The 22,041-nt window shown below is 44.2% G+C and overlaps 1 protein-coding gene across 1 annotated transcript in view; it reads right to left on the bottom strand.

The window, feature by feature from the left end:
• LOC121288946 (leptin receptor-like) overlaps positions 1 to 22,041 on the bottom strand; it is a 90,865-nt gene that overhangs the window by 26,902 nt on the left and 41,922 nt on the right. The window contains exons 8-11 of the mRNA XM_041207813.1: positions 19,201 to 19,354; positions 16,240 to 16,322; positions 7,850 to 8,066; positions 7,466 to 7,657 (exon numbers count right to left, since the gene is read on the bottom strand). Of these exons, the coding sequence (XP_041063747.1) occupies positions 7,466 to 7,657; positions 7,850 to 8,066; positions 16,240 to 16,322; positions 19,201 to 19,354 (646 nt within the window). The remainder of the gene's footprint in view (positions 1 to 7,465; positions 7,658 to 7,849; positions 8,067 to 16,239; positions 16,323 to 19,200; positions 19,355 to 22,041) is intronic.

Raw genomic sequence — 22,041 nt, 5'->3', positions numbered from 1 at the left:
GCACAAGTGAGCCATACGTTATACATCCAGGGTTGGATTTTACATGGAGACATATTTCCTGATGGAAAAGGCAATCTTGAGCCTGCCGAATCAGAATCCGGCTACCCTGCAGAGATAACACACTGGACGCAACCTTAATTGATTCAGAGTGGTACTTCAATCCCCATCTGGGATGAAGTCCCACCCAAGAGAACTGCCAGCCAATCTGATTGGCCAGTAACTCTGTAGTCCCAGCAATGCCAGGGTCAAGCAGTAGCCACTAATAGGACTACGAGCTGTCCCCAGGAGGAAGTGTCATGTAGCTTGGACTCCAGGGAAGGCTGGGATTTTGGTTGGGCTGCCTGGCAGACCCCAGTGAGTCGGAGGGGAAAGTTAAGGGGGAAGGGTACAATCTTGAGGGTTGGTGCCCCCAGTGGATACAGAGGGCCACCCTGCCAAAAGGAAGTAACCCCCTTCCTGCGCAACAGCCACCCACGCAGTGAAATCTGCCTTGCCTTCTGCTGCTGCCTGTAAAGTAGCAGCAGAGACGGAATGAGGCCCTTAAGTGGCAATTAATTGACCACTTAAGGACCTCAATAGGTCCAAAGGTGGGTGGATGCCTGATGCTTCCCTGCCTACCATTGTGTGGGATTTAGGTCAGGGACAAGACAATGATCAGGTTTTAAATCGGAAGCACTGTGGGACTGAGAGCCAATGTAGTTAACAAGTACACCTGATGGATTCGTGGGGCAATGTAAGTTACGAGTTGGATAGCAGAGATTTGGATGAGCTGAATTTTATGGAAAGATGGAGAGTTAGCAGCAAGGAGAGCAAGTAAATCTGGATGATAAAGGCATGGATGAAAGTTACAGCAGCTGATGAGCTGATGCAGTGGCAGAGATGGACAATGTTACAGAGGACGAAATAGGCAGGCTTTATTGGTAGAGAGGGTATAGAGTCAGAAACTCAGCTCAGAACTCAATTAGTTAAGATGAGATGGTAGTTTTCAAGGGCAACATTGTTTTTGACAAGGGTGGCGATGGCAGTAACTTAGAAAGAGATGAGACAGTACATGAGGAGAGAGAGCCATTTATGGCAACCGGCAAGGAACAGAAGTTACATGGTCAGCAAATTAGTGGGAATAGGGTCAAGAGAGTAGTCCTTGCAATCAAGATGAGTTTGGAAAAGGTATTAAGGAGATAAGGGAGAAACTCATAGGTTCAGGCTGGGGGATCCTGGAGGTAAGTTTGGCTCTGGTTGTCAAGGAAATGGGTAGGAAGTAGCAAAGGCAGTCAACAGATGGTCTCAATTTTAGTGGGTTCAGATCATAAGAAAACATGAAATAGGAAAATCCCAAATGTGAGAGGAGTTACTCAATTCATTCTTTCTTTTAGCTCTCTTTCTCCTTTCATCTTTCTTGGAAATTTCCCAAGTTTATAATTTCTTCAAGTAATGTCAAATAAATTTGCCTGAGGGGATAGTGATAAAGTTGAAGAAGGCACAGACAATCTGGTGGAATGGGCACAGATGAAATTTAATGCAGAGAAGTGTGATAGGAAGAACGAGATAAAATAAAGGATACAATCTTAAAGCGGGTGCAGCAGCAGAGAGAACTGGAGGTATATGTGCACAAATTGTTGAAGGTGATAGGGCAGGTTAAGAAAGCAATTAATAAAGCATATAGAATTCTGGGCTTTATAAATAGGGGCTTGGAGCACAAAAGCAAATAAGTTATGGTGATCCTTCATGAAACACTGGTTCAGCCTCAGCTGGAGTATTCGTTCTAATCCTGGGCACCACACATTAGGAAGGATGTGAAGACATTTGAGAGGGTGGTAAGTGGCAAGTAACATTCATGTTACACAAGAGGCAGGCAATGACCATCATCAACAATGGAGTGCAACCACTTCCCCTTGGCATTTAACAATGCTACCATCACTGAATCCCCCACCATCAACATACTGCAGACCACCATTAACTAGAAACTTAATTGGACCAGCCTCGTAAATACATTCTAGGTAAAAATTTGGGTATTCTGTGGTGATTGGTTCACCTTCTGACTCCCCAAAGCCAGCCCACCATCCACAAGGCACAAGTCAGGAGTGTGATGGAATACTCTCCACTTGGTTGGATGAGTGCAGCTCCAACAGCACTCAAGAAACTGGTCATCATCCAGGACAAAACAACCCACTTGTTTTGCACCCAATCCACCATCTTAAACATTTACTTCCACCACCACCAGCACACTGTAATTACACTGTGCACCATCCACAAGAAGCATTGCAACAATGTGCCAATGCTTCGTTGACAGCACCTCCCAAATCCACAACCTCTACTGTTTAGAAGAACAATGGCAACATGTGCATGGGAGCACCACCATCTCAAAAGTCCCTTCCAAGTCACACATCATCCTGATTTGGAAACATATTGCCATTCCTTCATCGTCATTGAATCAGAATGCTGGAACTTTCTCCCTAAGAGCATTATGAGTGTACCTACAACACACAAACTGCAGTCGTTCAAGAATGAGGCTCACCAATAGCTTCTCATGGGTAATTATGGATAGGCAATAAATGCTGGCTTTGCCAGCGACTGCCGCATCCCATAATAAATAATAATAAGCCTTATTAAAGTTATAGGTGCAGACGTTTGTTCAAAATGGAAAAAATGCCAACTTATGATTCCTTCCTGTGTTTGTCTATGTTTGTGTTTATATCCATATATTTTCTCCTCCACTTCATTTCTAGATTAGTACAGTGTGCCTGTCAGCCTCTTATGGTTGAACACTGAAGTAGGGTCTAAGTCATTCTCACCACAGACACTGGCCGACCTCTTGTGTGCTTCCAACAATTTTGCTTTTTGTTTTAGGTTTCAACGTTTGCTGTTAGCTGGGGTGGGCAACATGTGTAAAATGAAAACCCCTGGCCCATTAATTTATCTATGTACAAAATGTTCCATGATTTCTCTTGTTCCATCAAAGCCTAGGGGCGGAATCATCCTAGATTTGCACTAAGTGCAATAGCAGGTGGGAGAAATAACTGGGGCAGGCATTTTCACACTGTATCGCCCCAAACCTACTGTATTACTTATGCATTTCCAGGATACATGCTGTTTCCATGGCAGGCGGGTTCTCAATCACCTGCAACGCCATCACCTCACTGCTTCATCACGCCAGGCGCCACATTTAAAGTACAGCCGTACTCAGTGCTTCCAGCTCAGGACTGCAGCAAAGAAGACATGGCCCCGAAAGGCAAGAAAACTGCAGCCCTTGAGTGCCTTTTGGATGCTGTGGAGGCCCACTGTGATCTCCTCTACCCCGGCTCTGGCCGCAGGAGGAGCAGCTACATTACCACTCCAACTTGGCAGGCGGTGGCAGTGGTGATCAGTGCCAATGTTGCACAGAAGAAGTTGGCCATCCAATGCAGAAAGAGGATGAATGATCTCATCCATGCAGCCAGGGCATGGTAGCCATCTCATCACTCTAAACTCACACACTCAAGCCCATCACATATTCACTGGTGTCTCACTCATTGCCAGCTCAAGAAACATCACCACCCATTCTCACACACATACCCTCACATCTCCATCTGCTCTCATCTCTCTGGAGCGCCTCCCCAACCCTCGCATCTTGAGGCCACTTGCACAGATCAACATGTGCCCCCCACACACGCCCTGGGATACCCTTCTTCCCCAGTACAGCTCTCATTTCGCAGTCTGTGGTTTACTGGTTGAAAAACTTGCTTTTCAATGTCTCTACTAGTGATTTTTCCCCTTTTCCTCTTGACAGAGGTTTTCAGAGAAAGCAGGTTACAGAGACATGAGGGATAGCCAGCCAGACATTATAGCAGAATTACTGGAATTATACAAACACCGGAGAGAGAGGTTTCAGGCCTTCCCTCTTTACAGACTAGGAGTTGTTCTGCCTGCACTGTTACCACACAAAACCCTGGTCACTTGGTCAGGAGCCAATTAAAATGTTGTTGTTAGGCAGTTCCCCCTACTCCAGAACCCCTTTCTGGCACCATCCTGTTCTCTTATGGTACCCTATGTTCCAGGATAGCAATATTGTAGGTATTCCTCATCCTGTTCCTTGGAACATGTCTTTCAACTGCAGCCAATGTAGTTTTTTAAAGCCACATTCCAAGAAAAAAAGTTTCTTTGCACAAGCAAGACCTTGCGCTGCAGCCGTTGAAAAGCCACCCACATATGGCTGATCTGATAGGTCAAGACCTACCCTTGCGCCCCGCTAAAGGTGATATTGTGCTGTATGAGAAGCCTGCCACTGATCACTGTGAGTGCTGACCGAAGCAAGGTGGGCCAACAAACCTTGAAGTCCTGAGCGAAGTGCAGCCCGTCAAGATCACACCTTGTACATACCGTTGTGAAACACATTGGTGTGTTTTCCTGCTGATGTGGGCAGATGACCCAGCCGAGGTGGGTGGGGGTGGGGGGTGGAGTGGGTGTCTGCAGGGGTGCGTCCAGTGGGCTGGCCTTATAATGATATGTTGCTGTATTACAATAAGCTTCCTGACATTGATGGCCGGGAACACAGCCCGCCATCGGCGAGCAGAGCGGGCGGTTGCAAACTAGATTCACGACATTGTGAAACCTATTTTTGTCTTTAAATTCCAAAGGAGAGTTTAAGGGACTTTTACAACTTACAAAGGTTTCATAAGTAAGCAAGGAAAGGTTATTAAATTTTATTTGACCCGCAAGTGGAAGCAATAGGAAAACATGAAAGATTTTTATAGTTTGGAAAAGTTGAGTTCAAAGAGATGCTGAGGACAATGGAATCTGAGATGAAAGGGGGAAAGGAAATTTGTGGAAAGATGCTGCGCTGAGTTGTGGTAGCTGCGTGGGGGAGATTTCCTGAGACCAGCTCTGTGCTGAGAGAAGGTGTGAAATCTGAAACAGCCATCCAGTGGGACCAGAACTGTCTTTGTTTCAGAAACCAGTTTGTTTTCTGAACTTTTTTTGGATTTCCACAGCAGAGTGGAAGAATTTGAGGAGTCATATGGCATACCTTTACTAAAGTAACAGCAGTTTTACCTTGGGGTAATATTATTAGATTTTTATAGTTGAAAATCTGTAAGGGAGTTGTTGTCAAGTAATTTCACTGTGTTCTGACCATGTGGGTTTTTTGGGGATGTTTTCTAAGCCTGTTTCAACTGTGTAACTTTAATTTTATGTGCTTAATGTTTTTTTTCATCATGTGAATAAATCTTTATTGTTTTAAAATCCAAAGGTGTTACTGGAGTTCTATGCTTCTGGGATCAGTAGCTTTTCCTCCTCATTTTCAAAATACAAAAAAAAGTTTATGATCAGTAAGACAGGTTTCCCTCTGAGATCTGGTTTGCTCTGCAAATAACTTCAGCTATGGTCATAACACCATCGCACACAATCGGTTTATCTTGACTACATTAAGCATTATCATTCTTTGCTTTCTTTAGCCAAAAACATCTACTACAAAAATTAACCAGGTGGACAGGGAAACAAGCCTAGGATCCTTTTTGCCATGACAGCTTCCTTAGATCCCGCCCACAACTTCCAAAGGTAACTTCAAGGATTTGATAGGTATCAAGACCAACCATAAAGTTGCCTCCCTTGCTTCATTCAGCTCAGGGCAATTAAGTCCATTGTCTGTCATTTTAAGTAGCCCGTCCAACCTCGGTTGGTGGATGGGCAAATTGGCCAGGCGGCCTTTGCATTTTTCAACAAACCTCACCCACGGGTGGGACGAGATATTGATGAAATAAGTATAAATAAATTTCTGTGGACAGCATTTTCATAGGCTAAATTTTCAGGTGACTGATTATGATGCATGGACACATTTTTCAGCTTTTGAAATTTTAATTTTTGCTGTTTCAAGCCTCCAGCTCCCTGAAGCAGCTCTCTGCCTTAAGGAGGCTTTCTGTCAATGCTGGCCCGTGCCTGCATTGCTGGCCCTCTTCCAGCCCCCACCTCAGCAGCGCTGAGCTATCCTGCACGCATTTCATAATGGCAGGGCGTTAATTGGCCAGCCAGCATGAAATCACTGTCGGGAGCCGATTGTGGTCAGCAGTCCGCTTCCCAGCCGATCCCGGCCCGCTGATTGTGCCTGCCCACTGAGCTGAAAATTTAGACCCATCTTCCAGGATAGAGAGGTGTATTTTATGAAATGCCCTCTTTACTTCTTGGTAAACCTTCATTTAACTAGACTTTGATGATGATACTCCCTTTGTAAAGAAGCCTAAACAAAAAAAAAATTTATCAGAGTTGCTAAAGTTCATTTAATAAAAGTTACATGGTTTGTTTGCTTTCTTCTTAAGTAAATCCCAGGAGAAAAATTTGCTTTGAGAAAGAAATGTCATAAGTTCCAGAAATTCATACAAGTTCTTATATTCTTCCAACAAACCCTTTTGTTTTCTGCATTTTTATAAAACGTCAGTTATTATTAAGTAGCCTGGTAACTTTGTCTGCAACACTGCACAAATTCAGTTAAATGGACCCATTATTAGACCTAACAGCTTTTCAAGCAGGGTAGAATAATACATTATCCTTGGGACTATTCTGTTTACATTAACAATGCAAACAAAGACATGGGGGAGAATTTTATTCCCATCGGTCGGGAGCGGGCGTGGGTGGGCGTGGAGCCAATCACCACCAGCGAATGGCTGCGCGCTGCCAATTTATGTGGGCGGGCCCAATTAAGGCCCGCCCAGCATGACACATGCTCAGTAGCGCTACCTGTGCGGGCGGGGGGAGAAGGGGGAGTCGGGGCCTGCGCTCTTTCGCACCTGTGCACAAAAGAGTGCAGAAATCTCCCTGTGGCACAGAGCTGCCTCAGGGAGGTTAAGTTCATTTTGAAAGTTCAAAATGAAGAAAGTTTAAAATCATTTACACATGACCTGTCGTGTGATAGTGTCACATGAGCTGGGTCATGTTTATGAATTTTCATAAAAATTTATAATTAATTAATGAAACCTTCATGAAACCTCATCTCGCCCGTGGATGAGGTTTCATGAAAAATGCGAAGGCTGCCTGGGCTCTTCGCCTGCCCGACAACCTTAAGGTTGGGCGGGCAGCTTTCTCGATAGACTTAATTAGTTCATTAATGGCCTTAACAGGCCTTTGACAGGTCGGCGGGCGCACAGCCGACTTTGCTGCATGTCAGCCAAACGGAAGATCAGAATGACGCCTGCTGACACCAGGATGCACGCCCGACGTCACCGCGCCTCATTTTACACGTTGGTGTGCGGGGCCCGTCCCTGCTTGCCGAACCGAAGATTCCGCCCATGATTCTGTATTAACAACAACTTGCATTTATCTAGCACCTTTAATGTATTAAAACAAATCAAGGTTCATAATCAGACAAAATTTGACACTGAAAATTATTCACTTTTCAATACTGCTTGGAGGAGAAACCATCCTGCCTCACAAACTACATTTTTGGCAGCCATAAAATAGAATAATTTGCAGATTTTTAAAATTACAAAACTAAACCTACCATGAATGTACATTGTTGTGAGGTTTGCAGCAGCTCTCATCCACTTCAGCTTTCCCCCATCGTTATTTGGCAGGCTTTTCCATTCTATCACATAAGATGTCGGTTGGTAATTCAGAGGAAACACGCTCCAAGAAACAATTACACAACTGCTGTTTATCATGGAGGCATGAAGTGATCGAAGGATGTGTACTGCTGTAATCAAGTAATTTTTCAAATTACAAATGATAATGACAAATACAAACTTCTTATTTTTCAATCATTGAAGTTATTAACCATACAATGAAACCCATTCATTACTTTAAGGAACCTAACTTTACATTTGATTCTTATTGTGTCAAGTAAGACATACTATAGTCAGCGTGGACTATAGTGCATTGAACCAACCTTTGCTATGGTCCTTTGGCAAAATTAGTTTATAATTCCTTCTAGAAGAGCCAATAGAATTGAAAGCCATCACTGAGACACTTCTAATTTCATTAGTGCGAAGAAAGCTGTAATTTGTAACGTTTCCAACATATTCCAGCCAGGTAATGTTTTGCGTTGATTCGAATTCCAATTTAAAGCCCTTCACACTGCATAAAGCTTCACCTTTTGTCAGAGGCTGTATTGAAAACAAAAAAGATTCTCATTTTGTTGTCAAAAAGATTTCAAATTAATTTTCTATTCCTACCATTTGAAATTACAATAACAATACTTATTCAATTAGCTAGTACAATACTTAGAAAACTGCCAAGGAGGTTCATTCATGGAAATTAAAGGTTAGACCAAGCAAATGTTTACTTCACAATGCATGGCAGTTTACTCACTTACGACAAACTAAATGTATATTTTTCCAAATTAATACTGTATTTTTTAATTGTATATTTTTCATTGTTTTCTTGATTCTATTCCCTTTTTTGTTAATTATCTTTTTCATGCTTTTATTTCATTTCCATATTGTTCTCTCATGCATCAACTCTGAAATGCATATATGTTGTTTATGTTGCTTTTTATATATTTTTAAAACAGTGTTGTGACATTTCACTCCAAAATGCATTGAAACTCCTACGTCAGGTTCTTTTGTATGGTAAAATCTACATTAAAAGTGTCAACAATTAACTGTAGTACCAGTGACTAAACCAGATCTCATTAACTGTATGCTGTCATGCAATATTAATTTACAGTGCAAGAGCCTGAACTGCAAATTTTACTTCTTGAATCTGTACAATACTGGGGAGGTGATGGTGCAGTGGTATTGTCGCTGGACTAGTAATCCAGAGACCCAGGGTAATGCTTTGGGGATGTGGGTCCTGAATCCTGCCAAGGTGGAATTTGAATTCAATAAAAATTTGGAGTTTGGTGGAATTTGAATTCAATAAAAATCTGGAACTAAAAGTCTAATGATGAGCCTGAAACTATTGTTGACTGTTGTAAAAATCCATCTGGTTCACTAATGTCCTTTAGGGAAGGAAATCTACCTGGTCTGGCCTACATGTAACTCCAGACCTACAGCAATGTGGTTGGCTCTTAAAATGCCCTCTGAGCAATTTGGGATGGGCAAAAATGCTGGCCTAGCCTGCGACGCCCACATCCCAAGATTGGAAAAAAAGGATACTACCAAAAGCTCTCACAATTCCTTCCTCACAGCCAGAACAAACCAGATTTGAAGGGTATGTTTTCTTACTGCAAATTTATTAAAACATTTAGTTAGGTTGCTTTTGAAAACAATATCCCTTATTAATATCCAAGTTTTAATCCCAATTGACAACATTTATTTCTATCAGCTTGCACATTTACCACATTGCTTTAACCTTATGATCAATAATATTGCTGTTGCACTCAACTTAACTATTATTAGATATTAAAATTATACATTGTGTCGAGAGAAGCCCAAATATTTCCATCCATCTCTGTTGTCTCTTTTCAGGCAGAACATCCAAACTACGCTGACTGAAAAGTGCAGTATTCTACATGCTGATCTGACAACTTTCTATAGCTGCTCTTCATAGTCATAGAAAACAGCTAGGTTTAATGAAGCAGTTATAATTAAGAGCTGCGGATTTCAAAATTGCCTATGCTCTTCCATTAATTGTGATCCATTAGTGTTTGGAACAAATTAAAATGTTATAATGAGTTAACCTCAATAAATGGGAGAAATTCAGCTTCCCAATTGCACGAAGGATCATGGAAATGCATCTTTCCCAGCTCCATTTTTGCCAAGATCATTTCATAATCAACCAAACCTGAACGTTAATTCAGTCTAAGGGCAGAATTGGCTGATCCTCTTGGCGGCGGGCATCATGGTGGACATCAGCAGGCAATATGGTGAGAAACCCAATATTGGTTTCACGCCATTGTGAGACCAGTTTGCATCGTCCACTCTGCCCGTCAATGGCGGGCCGCGCTTCCTACCGTTCAACGTTGGGAGCTTAATTTTAATACATTTGCATCTCATTATTCTGCCCTCATGCCAGAGTCACCACCACCACCTCCACCCCCCACCACGTCAAATTTACCTTCCAAGTCAGCGTGACTTCAGAACGGGGTGATTTACAATTGCCTTCAAAAGTCGTGCACCTGGCGAGCTAAACTTCGAAGGGAACTCAGAGCTGAATGCACACAACCTTGTGCAACGCTCGCGAACATCGCCCATAGGACATCAAGGAAGAGGTGCTGCGCATTCATTGGAGGGGCACAGGCAGCACAGGCTGAAGGAAATACACAAGCATACACATGCCGGGGTGGGTGGGTGGTGGGCGAGAGGGCTGAGGGAAGCAGCCATGCACTTGGAAAAGCTTGTCAAAAGTGAGCATTCTTCTGCAGCTGAGACAATTCAGCAGCAGCTCCGTTGACATGCTTGGAGTTGGGCCTCTGAAGCTTTTCTGCCCACTCAAACAATGCAAAAGCATGAATGTTCCATCAAATGTTCCAGAACTTTTCACCCCTTGAGTACAGACTGCAAATTAATGTGTATTTTAGGGAGCAGCAGTACAATTGGCCGTCTAGGTAAGTTGCACGATCCCTTGCAAAAGGTGGGCATGACCCAGTCACTGGTGGAGGCGCTCAGAGCCCCTTGCAATGTTTTTATTAAGGTTTGGACCAGAATCCCTCATGATTCAAGCTAACAGTGCAGCCTTGCAGTGCGGGTTAGGAGAATGCTTGTGCCTGAGCTGAGAGCACAGCATGCAATCAGTGGCCGAAGTTGCCGCCAATCGGTCAAGTGGAGTGGGGCGGGTGGGTGGGGTTTAGGACAGCCATGAAGTGCACTAAACATTAGCCATCCAAGTGGTGGCTAGTCTGTAGTGCACTTACCAGCGCTCTGTTGCACGTGTGAAGGGGCCTTCAGACTTAACCAAGAGAGGTTCTTAGAACACCCATGCTAACCCCCGCATTTCTCCCTTTGATCCTGCAGGAGGAGAACATCAGGATTATGGAGACTGCTGATCTAGCGGTCTGCCTTATGGCTTACAGGGAGCAGAGAAGAAGAAGAAGAGAGTGATGGAGGTGCCTGGGTAACAAAGGAAGGAACACCACCCTCAAGACGAAAGGGCGGCAGGGCCTGCTGTGCACGTAGCTGAAAATCCACAGAGAGCCGTTACCTATAGGCGCCTCACTGGACCCAGGGTCTTTAGATAGCGCCTGTCATTCCTGCAGATGAATGAGAACCATTGAGAAGAATTTTCCCCCTGTTGGGGGGGAAGTACAAAAGCGGGCATGGGCAGGCACGCCTCCAATTGGCGCCCCTAATTGGGGGCGTGCTGTCATTTTACATGGGCAGGCCAACTAAGGCCCGCCCAACATGATGTCCTCCAGGAAGTGTTATGCGCTCCCTGTGCGAACGGGGGTGGGGGGGGGGGGGGGGTTTCCTCAGCTGAGTGTGCGCTCTTTCACACAGGTGCATGATAGAGTGCACTCATCTCCCTGAGGCTAAGTGCTGCCTCAGGAAGATCAGCGCCAAATTTAAAAATGTTAAAAGTGCAAAAACAAAATGTCCCTGACATATCCCCTCATGTGACAGTATCACATGAGTTGGGACATGTCCATCACTTTAAAGCATACATTTATTAAATTTTTTAAAATCCTCATGAAATCTCATCCTGCCTGTGGATGAGGTTTCATGCTTTTGCTGAAGCCCGCCAAGGCTCCCGGCCTGTCTGCCAACCTTAAGGTTGGACGGGCATGTCCATTAATTAGTTTAATGACTTTGTCAATGGCCTCAATTGGCCATTGACAGGTCGGCTGGTGCGCAGCTGATTCAGCTGCGCCCCCGCCGACCTGCAAATGGAAATGACACGGGGTGACATTTGGAGTTCCGCCCAACGTCATCCCCCATCATTTTACGTGTCGGTGAGCAGGCCCCGCCCCCAGCTCGCCGACCTAAAGATCCTGCCCATTGTTGCTGATGACGATGTTGCGCATGAACATATGCCCCCTGCTGCAGGATTTAGTGCCACAGGAACAAGGAGGGCAACCACAGTCAGTGGCTATGAAAATTACCACAGAGCTCAATTTTTACACCAGCAGCTCCTTCCAGGGCTCCACAGGTGATCTATGTGGGATATCGCAAGGGTATCCAGGAGGTCAAGGACGCCATTTTTGCGAAGGCACAGAATTTTCACCCGGGATCAGGAAAGCAGGGAAGCAAGAGCGCTAGTTTTCCACAGATGCAGGATGCCATCGGCTGCACTCACATGGTGCTTATATCGCCATGGCAACAAGCAGTCAACTATGTCAATTGCAAGGGCTTCTACTCGCTGAAGGTTCAGCTGGTGTGCGACCACCACAAGCACATCCTACAGGTCTGCGCCTGATACCCAGGGAAGGTCCATGATCCCTACATCCTCAGCAGGTCTCACATCCCTGACACCTTCCAGGATCAAGAGAGGATGCAGGGTTGGTGCCTCCAGGACAAGGGCTACCCACAGAGGGTGTGGCTGGTGATGCCCATGCGGTGGCCTGGGACTCCAGCAAAGTGAATGTATAATGAGACTCATGCCGCAACGCGGACTTTTGTGGAGCAAACAATAGGCAACTTGAAAATGAGGTTCCAGTGCCTTGACAGGTCTAGTGGAGCACTGCAATACAGACCACCGAGGGTGTCGTGCATCATCGTCGCTTGCTACGTGCTACACAACCTGGCACTACACGGGAGGAGGACCTGGCTGAGGAGGAAATGGAAGAGCTGCACATCTCATCTGGTGAGGGGGATGTCGAAGGGGATGAGGGTGATGAGGTCCTCGAAAGTGAGGATGCCAGCGATGGGGCCATCGCTCTGGCCAGATGAGACAGGTGCGTTCAGGAGGCCCACATAGCCGCAAGGATGTGAAGGATGATGATGAGATGCAATAAGGACAGTCCCGACATCCTCACCTTGCAGCTATGAACATTTGACTCCTGTGTGGCTGATGGCAGCACACATACCCTCAGTGCTCAGGCTCATGTCATGGAGACACAGCAGAGACCCTAATAGTCACTAGATTCCAGGAGGATGATGACAATATGCCGTGAGGGCAATCCATAGATCTTCACATTGCTTCTGTGAACATCCGATTCCTGTCTGGCTGAGGGCAGCTCGCTTGTGCTCTGTGATTAGGGTCATCTCATGACGATGCAGCTGTGAAACTTTAAACTCACCTGAGCCTTTGTCTGCCTTCAGCACCTGACCCCTTCAGGAGCACACCGCCAACAGACACAGATGCTGAGGAGGTGAGGGCCAGCCACACCTCAAAGGTGCTGAGAGCACACAGAGAGAATGACAGTACTCTGACACCTGCCACAGCATTCTGGCAGCAACAATAAGCACCATCGAGGTGCAGGCATCACTAATGTGTCCAGTGAGTGTGAGGCCAGACCATCACTGTGGTCTGAAGGTTACACACTGCACAGGGAAGAGGCCCTGGACTGAGACACCTGACTTTATCTTGTGCAGGAACCAAGGTTTCACATCTGAGTGACGCAAACACTGCTCATCATAACAAGGAGCCATAGGCAAGGAGATATTCTTGACAATTGGGAGTTTATTGACAATAGTGAACATTATGTATAAGTGATTAACACCTGTGCCCAGGCTGTGCAACTATATCTTCTTAACTTTCCTAACTCTGACGCTATGTCTTGGTGCTCCCCGGACATCCACAGCAGAGGTGGAGGCAGCCTGCTGACTGCTACACCCTGTCAGTGATGACTTTGGCATGATTCCTCTGGAAGGTCGAGATCTGGAGGGCCCCAGTCTGTTTTGTGTGTCCTGCTGTGGGCCAGCTGCACCCTCCTCGGCCTGTGGAGCTGGAGATGATGGGGTCACAGGAAGAGGAGATTTGAATCAGTCGGATTCACCTTGGGTATTGTGCTGCTGGTCCTCCTCTGTATGGATGCCTGACAGCCCTTGGCTGACTCCGTGAGGAGAAGGGGCAGCTGAAGTGAGGTTGGGCTGCCCTGCTCCCCTCTCTGGAGGCCAACTATTGCATCAGTGATGGAGTTCCGCCCATGCAGCAGTGCAGAACCAATGTCCTGGACCAAGGCATTCATGGTGGGCGTCTCTTTCCAATTTTGGCCTCAGCATGTCGGCATGCTGGCACCATGACCTTGGTTTGAAGGCAGATGGACTCCTCCATCATCCCTTGAAATCTGAAGATTGCAGTGGAAATCCCTTCCTGATGTTCCCTTCATTGTCTCTGCAGCTCCAGCAACTGATTGAAGACCGTGACCAGAGGCTCGTCATCTGACTCGGATTCAGCAGATTCCTTGCCTCCAGCAGTCCTCCGGCTGATGGTGACCTTGGATGTCTCTGTCTCCGCCTGCTGTGGAACAGATAGTGTGCTGTGCTCACCAGATTGTGCTCCCAAGGCTGCTCTACAACTAGATCCCACTGAGGTGTGTGTCGCTGCGCTGGTGGAGGGTGTGGGTGAGCGCTGTGATGGGTCATCAATGGTGCTGCCCTCAGGGTCCTCATCCGAGGTGCTCTCAGCACTGGTGTCGGGCTCTAGGTTGCCTAAGGGTGACATGGCAGAGGTGCCTAGGAGAGAAAATGGAGATTATTAGTGCCTGGCAGCTGCATTACACACAGATCAGTGGACTCAGAGTAGTGTTGACAGAGGGATGATATGGTACACGATCCTCATGTGGATGCTTGCCGCCGACCTCATCGTCGCCACAGGAATGAGGATCTTGATGTCCGACACTCTAGCCCCAGTCTAGGACCTCTCTCGGCAATTGTGCTGTGTCTTGTCCTGCATAAAGACAGATGGAAAGAGTGTGAGCAAGGCGCATGCCAGGCCAAATGAAAAGGATGCCAGGCATGCATATGTGCTGAGTGGAGACACAGACAGACTGAAGTGGCAATCTCCAGAGGAGATGAGGCTAGATGGAGATATGAGGGTGTGTGTGTGAGAGTGAATGGTGATGTCCCTTGAGTCAGCAGTGAGTGAGATACCAGTGAAGGTGTAATGGCCTTGTGAGTGGGTGAGTTGAGATTGATGAGATGGTTGACTTACCCTGGCGGTACGGATAAGATCATTCATCCTTTTTCTGTACTGGATGGCCGACCTCTTGTGTGCAATGTTGGCACTAACCACCTCTACCACCGCCTCCCAAGCTGGGGTGGTGAGACTGATGGACCTTCTGAGGCCACAGCAGGCGTAGCGGACATCACAGCAGGCTTCCACAGCATTCAGAGGCATCCCAGGAATGCATCACTGAACCGGGGGGCTGCACTCTTCCTGGCTTTTGGGGTCATGTCTTCACTGTACAGTCCTGGGCTGCAAGCATTGAGAATTGTGCATGCGGCTGCTGTTTAAATATGGTGCCTGGCATGAGGAAGAGACAAGGTAACGGCATGGTGGGCAAATCGGAGGCCAGCCATCTGCGAGACGGCATGTTTCCTGTGACTGCATCATTTATGAGGCAGGTAGGAGACGATATGGCGTGAAAACCCGCCATTGCAACCAGCAGGTAAAACATCTTTTTTCACATCCGTTACTGTACTTAGTTCAAATCTGGGACATTTCCACCCTCACTGTGCAATTCTGTTAAAGACTTCTCAGCTGAGCAAAGATTCTGCCCTTTTATATATTTCTTCTCACAACATGACAAACGCATTTTCTGGGTTTCACAAAGATAGGCGCTAGGCATTTCCTTAAGGGTTCTCCTGGTCGGCTATCATGACTTCAGCAGAAGATTGATGGAAGCACTGGATAGACACTTAAAATAGGTTCTCTATAATCTTCCAAAAGTATGGTGGCAGATTGGGAGAACTCCCGAAGAAAATTGCCAATAAAAATGTGTAACCACACTAATAGTTTTTTTTAACGTAGTACATAGGAAAAAATGTAAAACACAAGTAAACTTCAGTGCAGAAAGTTTGCTTGTTAAAAAGAATGGGAGCAGAAAGCACAACTTACAGGTGAGCTTCAATCTATTTTAACGTATGGAGTCCCTAATGGAGTTTTTCCATTTTCTTACCTGTTCCTTTCTGTCTCTCTAAGCCAAGGGAGTGGATAAGTTAGGTTCTGTTCCAGGCTTCCTCCAAGGCTACACTAAGGCAAGAACTAAGCAGAGGTCAAAATTACCCATTGGTGACTCTTGCCTTGTTTTTCTACCTTCCCTCCCTAAGTATTGAAATTCCTGAAGTTTACTTGGTGACTCTGAAGAACGGTGTGATTGAGATAAGTTACTTAGTGAAATTGGTTAAATTGAATTATCATGCTACCTGGCCATGACACTGCTGGTTAAGACCTCACCTTAATTCAATACCACGCCCGGCATCAGCTACTTTGTTGATCACTGACATTTTTCCTTACCTTCCATACTAGTGTGACGTGTGTCTCCTTTGTCAAAGGATCACTGTCAATTAATCTCCAAAAATCAGGTCCTGTTGTAGGTACTAAAGGAGTAAATATCAAAATAGTATTTTGATTTTAATGTGTTCAAGAGTGATAAATAATTCTCAAAATAGGGTGATGTCAAATCTGGAAATATATTAGTCTAGTAATAATGAAGGATAGATATGGAAAATAAAATAAAAATAGAAATATTGACTAATCAGCCTCTAAAGAGAAAGATAGATTAACATTTTAAGCAAACTATTGTTGCAATGCTGCATTCTCAGGATGTTGTTCAGTTAAACAGACATTATGACAACAAGCAAAAAATTCTCAGTAGATCTGTAATTCTCTAGTGTACTACCAGCATACATCACAGACACTAACCACCCATTCTACAGGGTAGTCATGCCAGAATATGAAGGGCAATTTTTAAAAAAGTAATCTATTTTTGTGCTAAAGCAATAAACGACAGTGCTGCAAAGTGAAACTCTTTTCTATTTTATGGCACTCAGTTACCATAGCATGCACTCCTGTGTAAGAGACATTATATATTAAGTACAGGGTAAAGATTCCTAGCCCCAGGAATAGACCATGACACAAAATGGTTCCCTATTTCAGCAATAAATCACAATTACATTTAAAGGAGCCATAAGATGTTTAGCATAAAGAACAGAAAAAAAACATTGTGATCTTTTGCGTTTTCTTTGAAGTTATGACAGAGAGAACAATGCCTGTCGTTGACAATGGGTACAATTAATGTGCACAGGCTTTCATACAATGAATAATTTCTAAATGATAGGATGACAGATTTTCAGGTGTCTATTTTGTCCTCAAGAATAACAGCAGTCACATTGCAAATTTTTACTGAGTGTTCAAGAACTGAAAATACTTATATTTACATATTTACAGTTATTTGCCAACTTTTATTCCGTCACGGAATTATAATTTTAATTATGAACCGAAATTGGGGTAGGCACCCCCTCATAACTCATTGGGTAATATGCCAAAGGATGTTGTCGTGTTGCAATACAAGCCAGCAAACCAGCAAGGGGGAGTTCGCACTGGGGGTGGGGTTGAGAGGGATGTGGCAGTGGTAGTGGTGAGGGAAGACAGTGGCATAGTGGTATTGTCACTGGTAATCCAGAGACCTAGGGTAATGTTCTGGTGACCCAGGTTTGAATCTCACCCAAGCAGATGGTGGGATTTTGATTCAAAAGATTTAAAGTCTAATGATGACCATGGGCAGAATTTTATGTTCCATAGGTGGGTGCACACCCGTCTGATCAGGCATTAAGTAACGCGCAGTGACGTCGGGCGAGCATCCCGATGTCATCGCACACTTGCACGATATTTTGGGTGGCGGGTGTGTGCGAGTGTTGGCAGCATGCCCACCGACAATTAAGAGGCCTATTAGGGCCAGTAAACTAGCAATTAAGATAGACTTTTTGCTGCCCGTCCAACGTTTTCAGCCAGGCAGCCTTTGCATTTTTGGTAAAACCTCATCCACGGGTAGGATGAGGCTTCTGACATTAATTTTAAAAAAATGTTTTGACATAATTTTTATTATGTTTATGTTCATGTGACTGAGTTCTATGTGGGGACATTTTTTTCCCGATTTTCAAACGCTTTATTTTTGATTTTAAAATTCTTCAGCTACCTGAGGCAGCTCTGTGCCTTCAGGGAGCTTTCAGTGCACACCCCCCCGCACCTACGCAGACTTCAGCGCTTGCCCTCCTCCCACCCCCAACCTGGCAATGCTGAGCTTCTCAGCACGGGATTCACACTAGCTGGCCATTAATTAGCCAGCCAGCATGAAATCGCGGTGGGGGGATCGATCACGAGTGGTGGGCCATTTCCCAGCCGCTCCCAGGCCACCCGATGAACCAAAAATCCTGCCCCATGAAACGATTGTCACAAAAACCCGTCTGGTTCATTAATGCCCTTTAAGAAAGGGAATCTGCCATCTTTACCCAGTCTGGCCTGCATGTGACTCCAGACCCACAGCAATGTGGTTGAATTTTAAATGCCCAAGCCCACCATGTGGACTGCAGTACCTCAAGAAGGCAGCTCACCACCACCTTCTCAAGAGCAACTAGGGATGGGCAATAAATGCCCACCTCTCATGAACAGATATAAAAATAAAGTCCCAGCCTCTATGGCTGATCTATCCTGTTAGCTCATCCTAGTTAAGTTAACCATGGGTTAGACAATTTATCTAAGCTAGGGTGGAAAGAATTAGCCAGGGTTCCTACTACTGTTCCAGGGACCCCTATTGGAAAGTGTGTGTGAAAATTGAGCAAGGCCAAGATATCCACCTTGATTAGGCATTCTGTGAACACTTGAATGTTTCAGCTCTGACATGAAGGATGAACATGGGTCAAGACAGTCTAGGGTTGACAGAACTTGTGTGATTGTACCCAAAGATGTGCCACTACCTTCAGCAGAGAATGGGAAAACATAGAGGAAGGAGGAAACTAAAATGTAGCTAATGATCTGCATGTTACTTCTTTTACGTGCTAATTTGTAAAAATAAAAGTTGAAAAGTATATATTTTTAAAAAAGTTTTGGTGCATTATCACAACCTGAAGATGTTCATCAACAATTCATATAATTATAAGAAAATTTTAGTATCACTGAAAAGAGACATTTTGCTGAAGCTTTCCATTTGTCACTCGTCAGGACAAATGCAAGAATGCAAAATTTCAAACTATCACAACAATTTATACAACAGGAGAAAAGAGTGCTGATTGGTTGGGAAGCTGACCCTGATTAGCCAAAGTGTTGCCATGGAGAAAGCAATGGAGAACTATAAAATCTGGCATTCTTGCGTTTGTCCTTATGAGCGCATATTGAAAAGCTTTGGCAACAAGTCTCCCTTTTCAGTAATATTCAAGAATTTTAGTAGCTGCTTCCATGATGATTATGCTAAGAGTTTACCCTGGATATCAGCAAGATTTGTGCTCACTAAACTGCTCCATTCACTCTGGTATCCAGGTCCTTCAAACCTTGAACAACGTACCCGAACCATGTACGTAATACAAGGATCTGCTACTTCAGTAAGGACTGATGTTTTATTGACAGCGAATAAAGTCTGCAAAGTAAAACAGTAATGCTGATCAGTGTACAAACAAGATGAGAGGAAATATATTTCATCTTTTGGTTCTAATATGTGATGAATGATGAAAAAGGTTCATACTGTTAGGGGATAAAGCAACGTTAGAAAAAAATAACATTCTCCACTTTCAAGATTTTTAAAAATATAAAGCACGGACTCATAAGTTTTGCCTAGAAGACATTTCAATGAGTAAGTGATCTGCTTTAAGTAGTGCTGAGTCTTGGTAGCTGAGTTAACTGACCTCAGCTGGTGGTACCATGGAGATGCTGGAAGTGAACTCAGCATCCCTGAGGTAATAATGGGGTGGTGATGGGCAAGAGAAAGGAAAATCAGATATAATTCCTTCTCCTAATCACTTTTGAAGGATCCCTAATGGAAAATCTGTAGGGTATGTGTGTAACATTCGGAGAAAAAACCCATCAAACTTGATTGTGATGGCCCCCATTGTAAAATAGCTCTGCCCACACTATTCAGGCTTCCAGAGGATGAACAGCCACATAAAACTGTTGGCGCTGTTAATACCTCTGACATTTCATTCAAAATCACCCAATGCATAAAAGTAACAGGTAGGAATCCATTTAGAGTTCTTACAAAAGTGAATGTTCTGGAGGTAAGATTTCATTTAATCATTTAATCCCCAAAACACTTTTTCTTTTAAGATTTAAATTAAAACAAGATTTTATCTTACTTTGCACACAGAACACAAGCATTTTTCATACTTTATCAATGCACAATGATCAGCACAATTTGGAAATACAACAACTTTTGAAATGTAATTGTAAGAATATATGGAATATGAAAATCAAATACCCCCATTAAACCTGCTCTTGCAATAATTTGATCAATCCATCAATATATAGTTTGAATACACTTTATCTAACTCTTTAATTCAATTTCCAAAGCAAGGAACCACATTAAAGAAGGGGAGGTGATAACAGGTCTTTAGGATGTTAAGATCTGTGTATCTTCCCCAATTTACAAAAATAATGCTTAAAACTCCAGAGCATGAATTCAAACTTACTCCTTCAACTGGAATAGAAAATCACACAAATGCCACGCACTGTGAAAAAAGAAAATCACCATTTAACGTCTTGTGGCTCAGTTGGTAGCACTGCGGCCTCTGACCCAGAAGGCCCTTAGTTCAAGTCCCACTTCATGACTGGTTGACCACAGAAGGAGTGTTCATGAAATGGTTCAACAGGCTGTGATTCAGTCTGCAATCCTTTAAGCACTTCGCTGCATTTTCCAAGGGGAGGAAAAAGCGTGAAGATACGTAAAACAAATAAACAATTGTATGTAGAGTATATTAACAATGATGAGTTGAATTTAATCCAGTTTTTGGAGTTTGGATGGTGAATGTATATTTCTGTCCTGACAGTTTATATCTTGGTTTCGAACTTCCAACTGCTTAATGTTGACCTTTCCTTCACCTAAATATTACTTGAGGTATCAACCTGTTAAACCATTTCCTGACATTCCTAATATCACCAGCCACATTCCCCCACACCAATTTGCCACATTAGCCAATGAAAAATACAAATAGTGGCTTCGATCCTTCCCCCCATCCACTCAGATGCAACTCAAAATACAGTTGTGATGAACTGGTCAAAAGCATTATTGGTGGATCCTTCCACCAACCAGGCACCCCTTAATGTGAGCACCCATTTCTGTCTCCCTTCCACTGCCTCCCATCTAAACACCCATGTCTTCTGGTACCTTCCCCTTTCTTCTTCCTATGCTTGTCAGGATGGATCTTCCACCCTGATGCTACCCACAAAATCCTTATTTCTGCACCAGAGAAACTTAAGAAAAGGGAAGCAATTCAAAATAACAGGAAAAGAAGGAAAGAGAAGAGACAAGAGAAAGGAAACAAGTGCCAAAGGATAAAAGGCACACAATCAGAAAAGTCAAAGTGGATAAAATTGGCCTTGGGCTTTGGAGTTCAATGGGTGCTAGCAAAATGCAGACCATCTTACACTTCACCTGACTTCCATTGAAGTTAATAGAAAAGGAAATTGAACAGGGTGTAAAGGAGGCTGCTGATTCACTACACTCATTGTGCGCTGCTGCTCAAGGTGAATTTCATCCTCGGAGAGAGAATTTGCAACAGAGACAGTAAGAGATATAACATTTTCTCTGATTTACCATTGGCAACATCATGAGAAATCCTCTCATTAAATCATAAATATAGTCTTCAATAAGGACCTCAACAAGCATCAAACCAAATGCATTGCCCAATTTGTTGCTGTTGACCAAGACCCTTGCACCTAAAAATAAATTATCCAAGAAATTATGGCACTACACAGCTTCCTAAGCCTTCAGACAGGAATCACATGCTCATTAGGAGCAATTCATCAGTGCCCACATATTAGTACATGCCAAAAAACAAAATTTGTATGCAGTACTCACACCTGAAACAAGCATTAGTTTCTTTTCATTTGCATAAAGAAGGGTTCAACAACTGTTGAAAGTGCCAGTGCAAGATTAGTTTGCCTGAGGTAGCTCAGAAGTAGCAGGTCTACATGCAGCCTAAAGAGGAGCCCTCAGAGGTCCGAGAAGGATCTGCTATCAACAAGGGATATTTTAAAAATATTATTACCTGACCATGGACCTCCTGACCCCACATTCAAAGAAAGACAAGCTACTACCAGCCATCACTACCT

This window comes from Carcharodon carcharias, chromosome 16 (assembly GCF_017639515.1).
Source record: "Carcharodon carcharias isolate sCarCar2 chromosome 16, sCarCar2.pri, whole genome shotgun sequence".
NCBI classification, from domain to species: domain Eukaryota; kingdom Metazoa; phylum Chordata; class Chondrichthyes; order Lamniformes; family Lamnidae; genus Carcharodon; species Carcharodon carcharias.
This window is presented reverse-complemented; position numbering and strand designations above follow the sequence as displayed.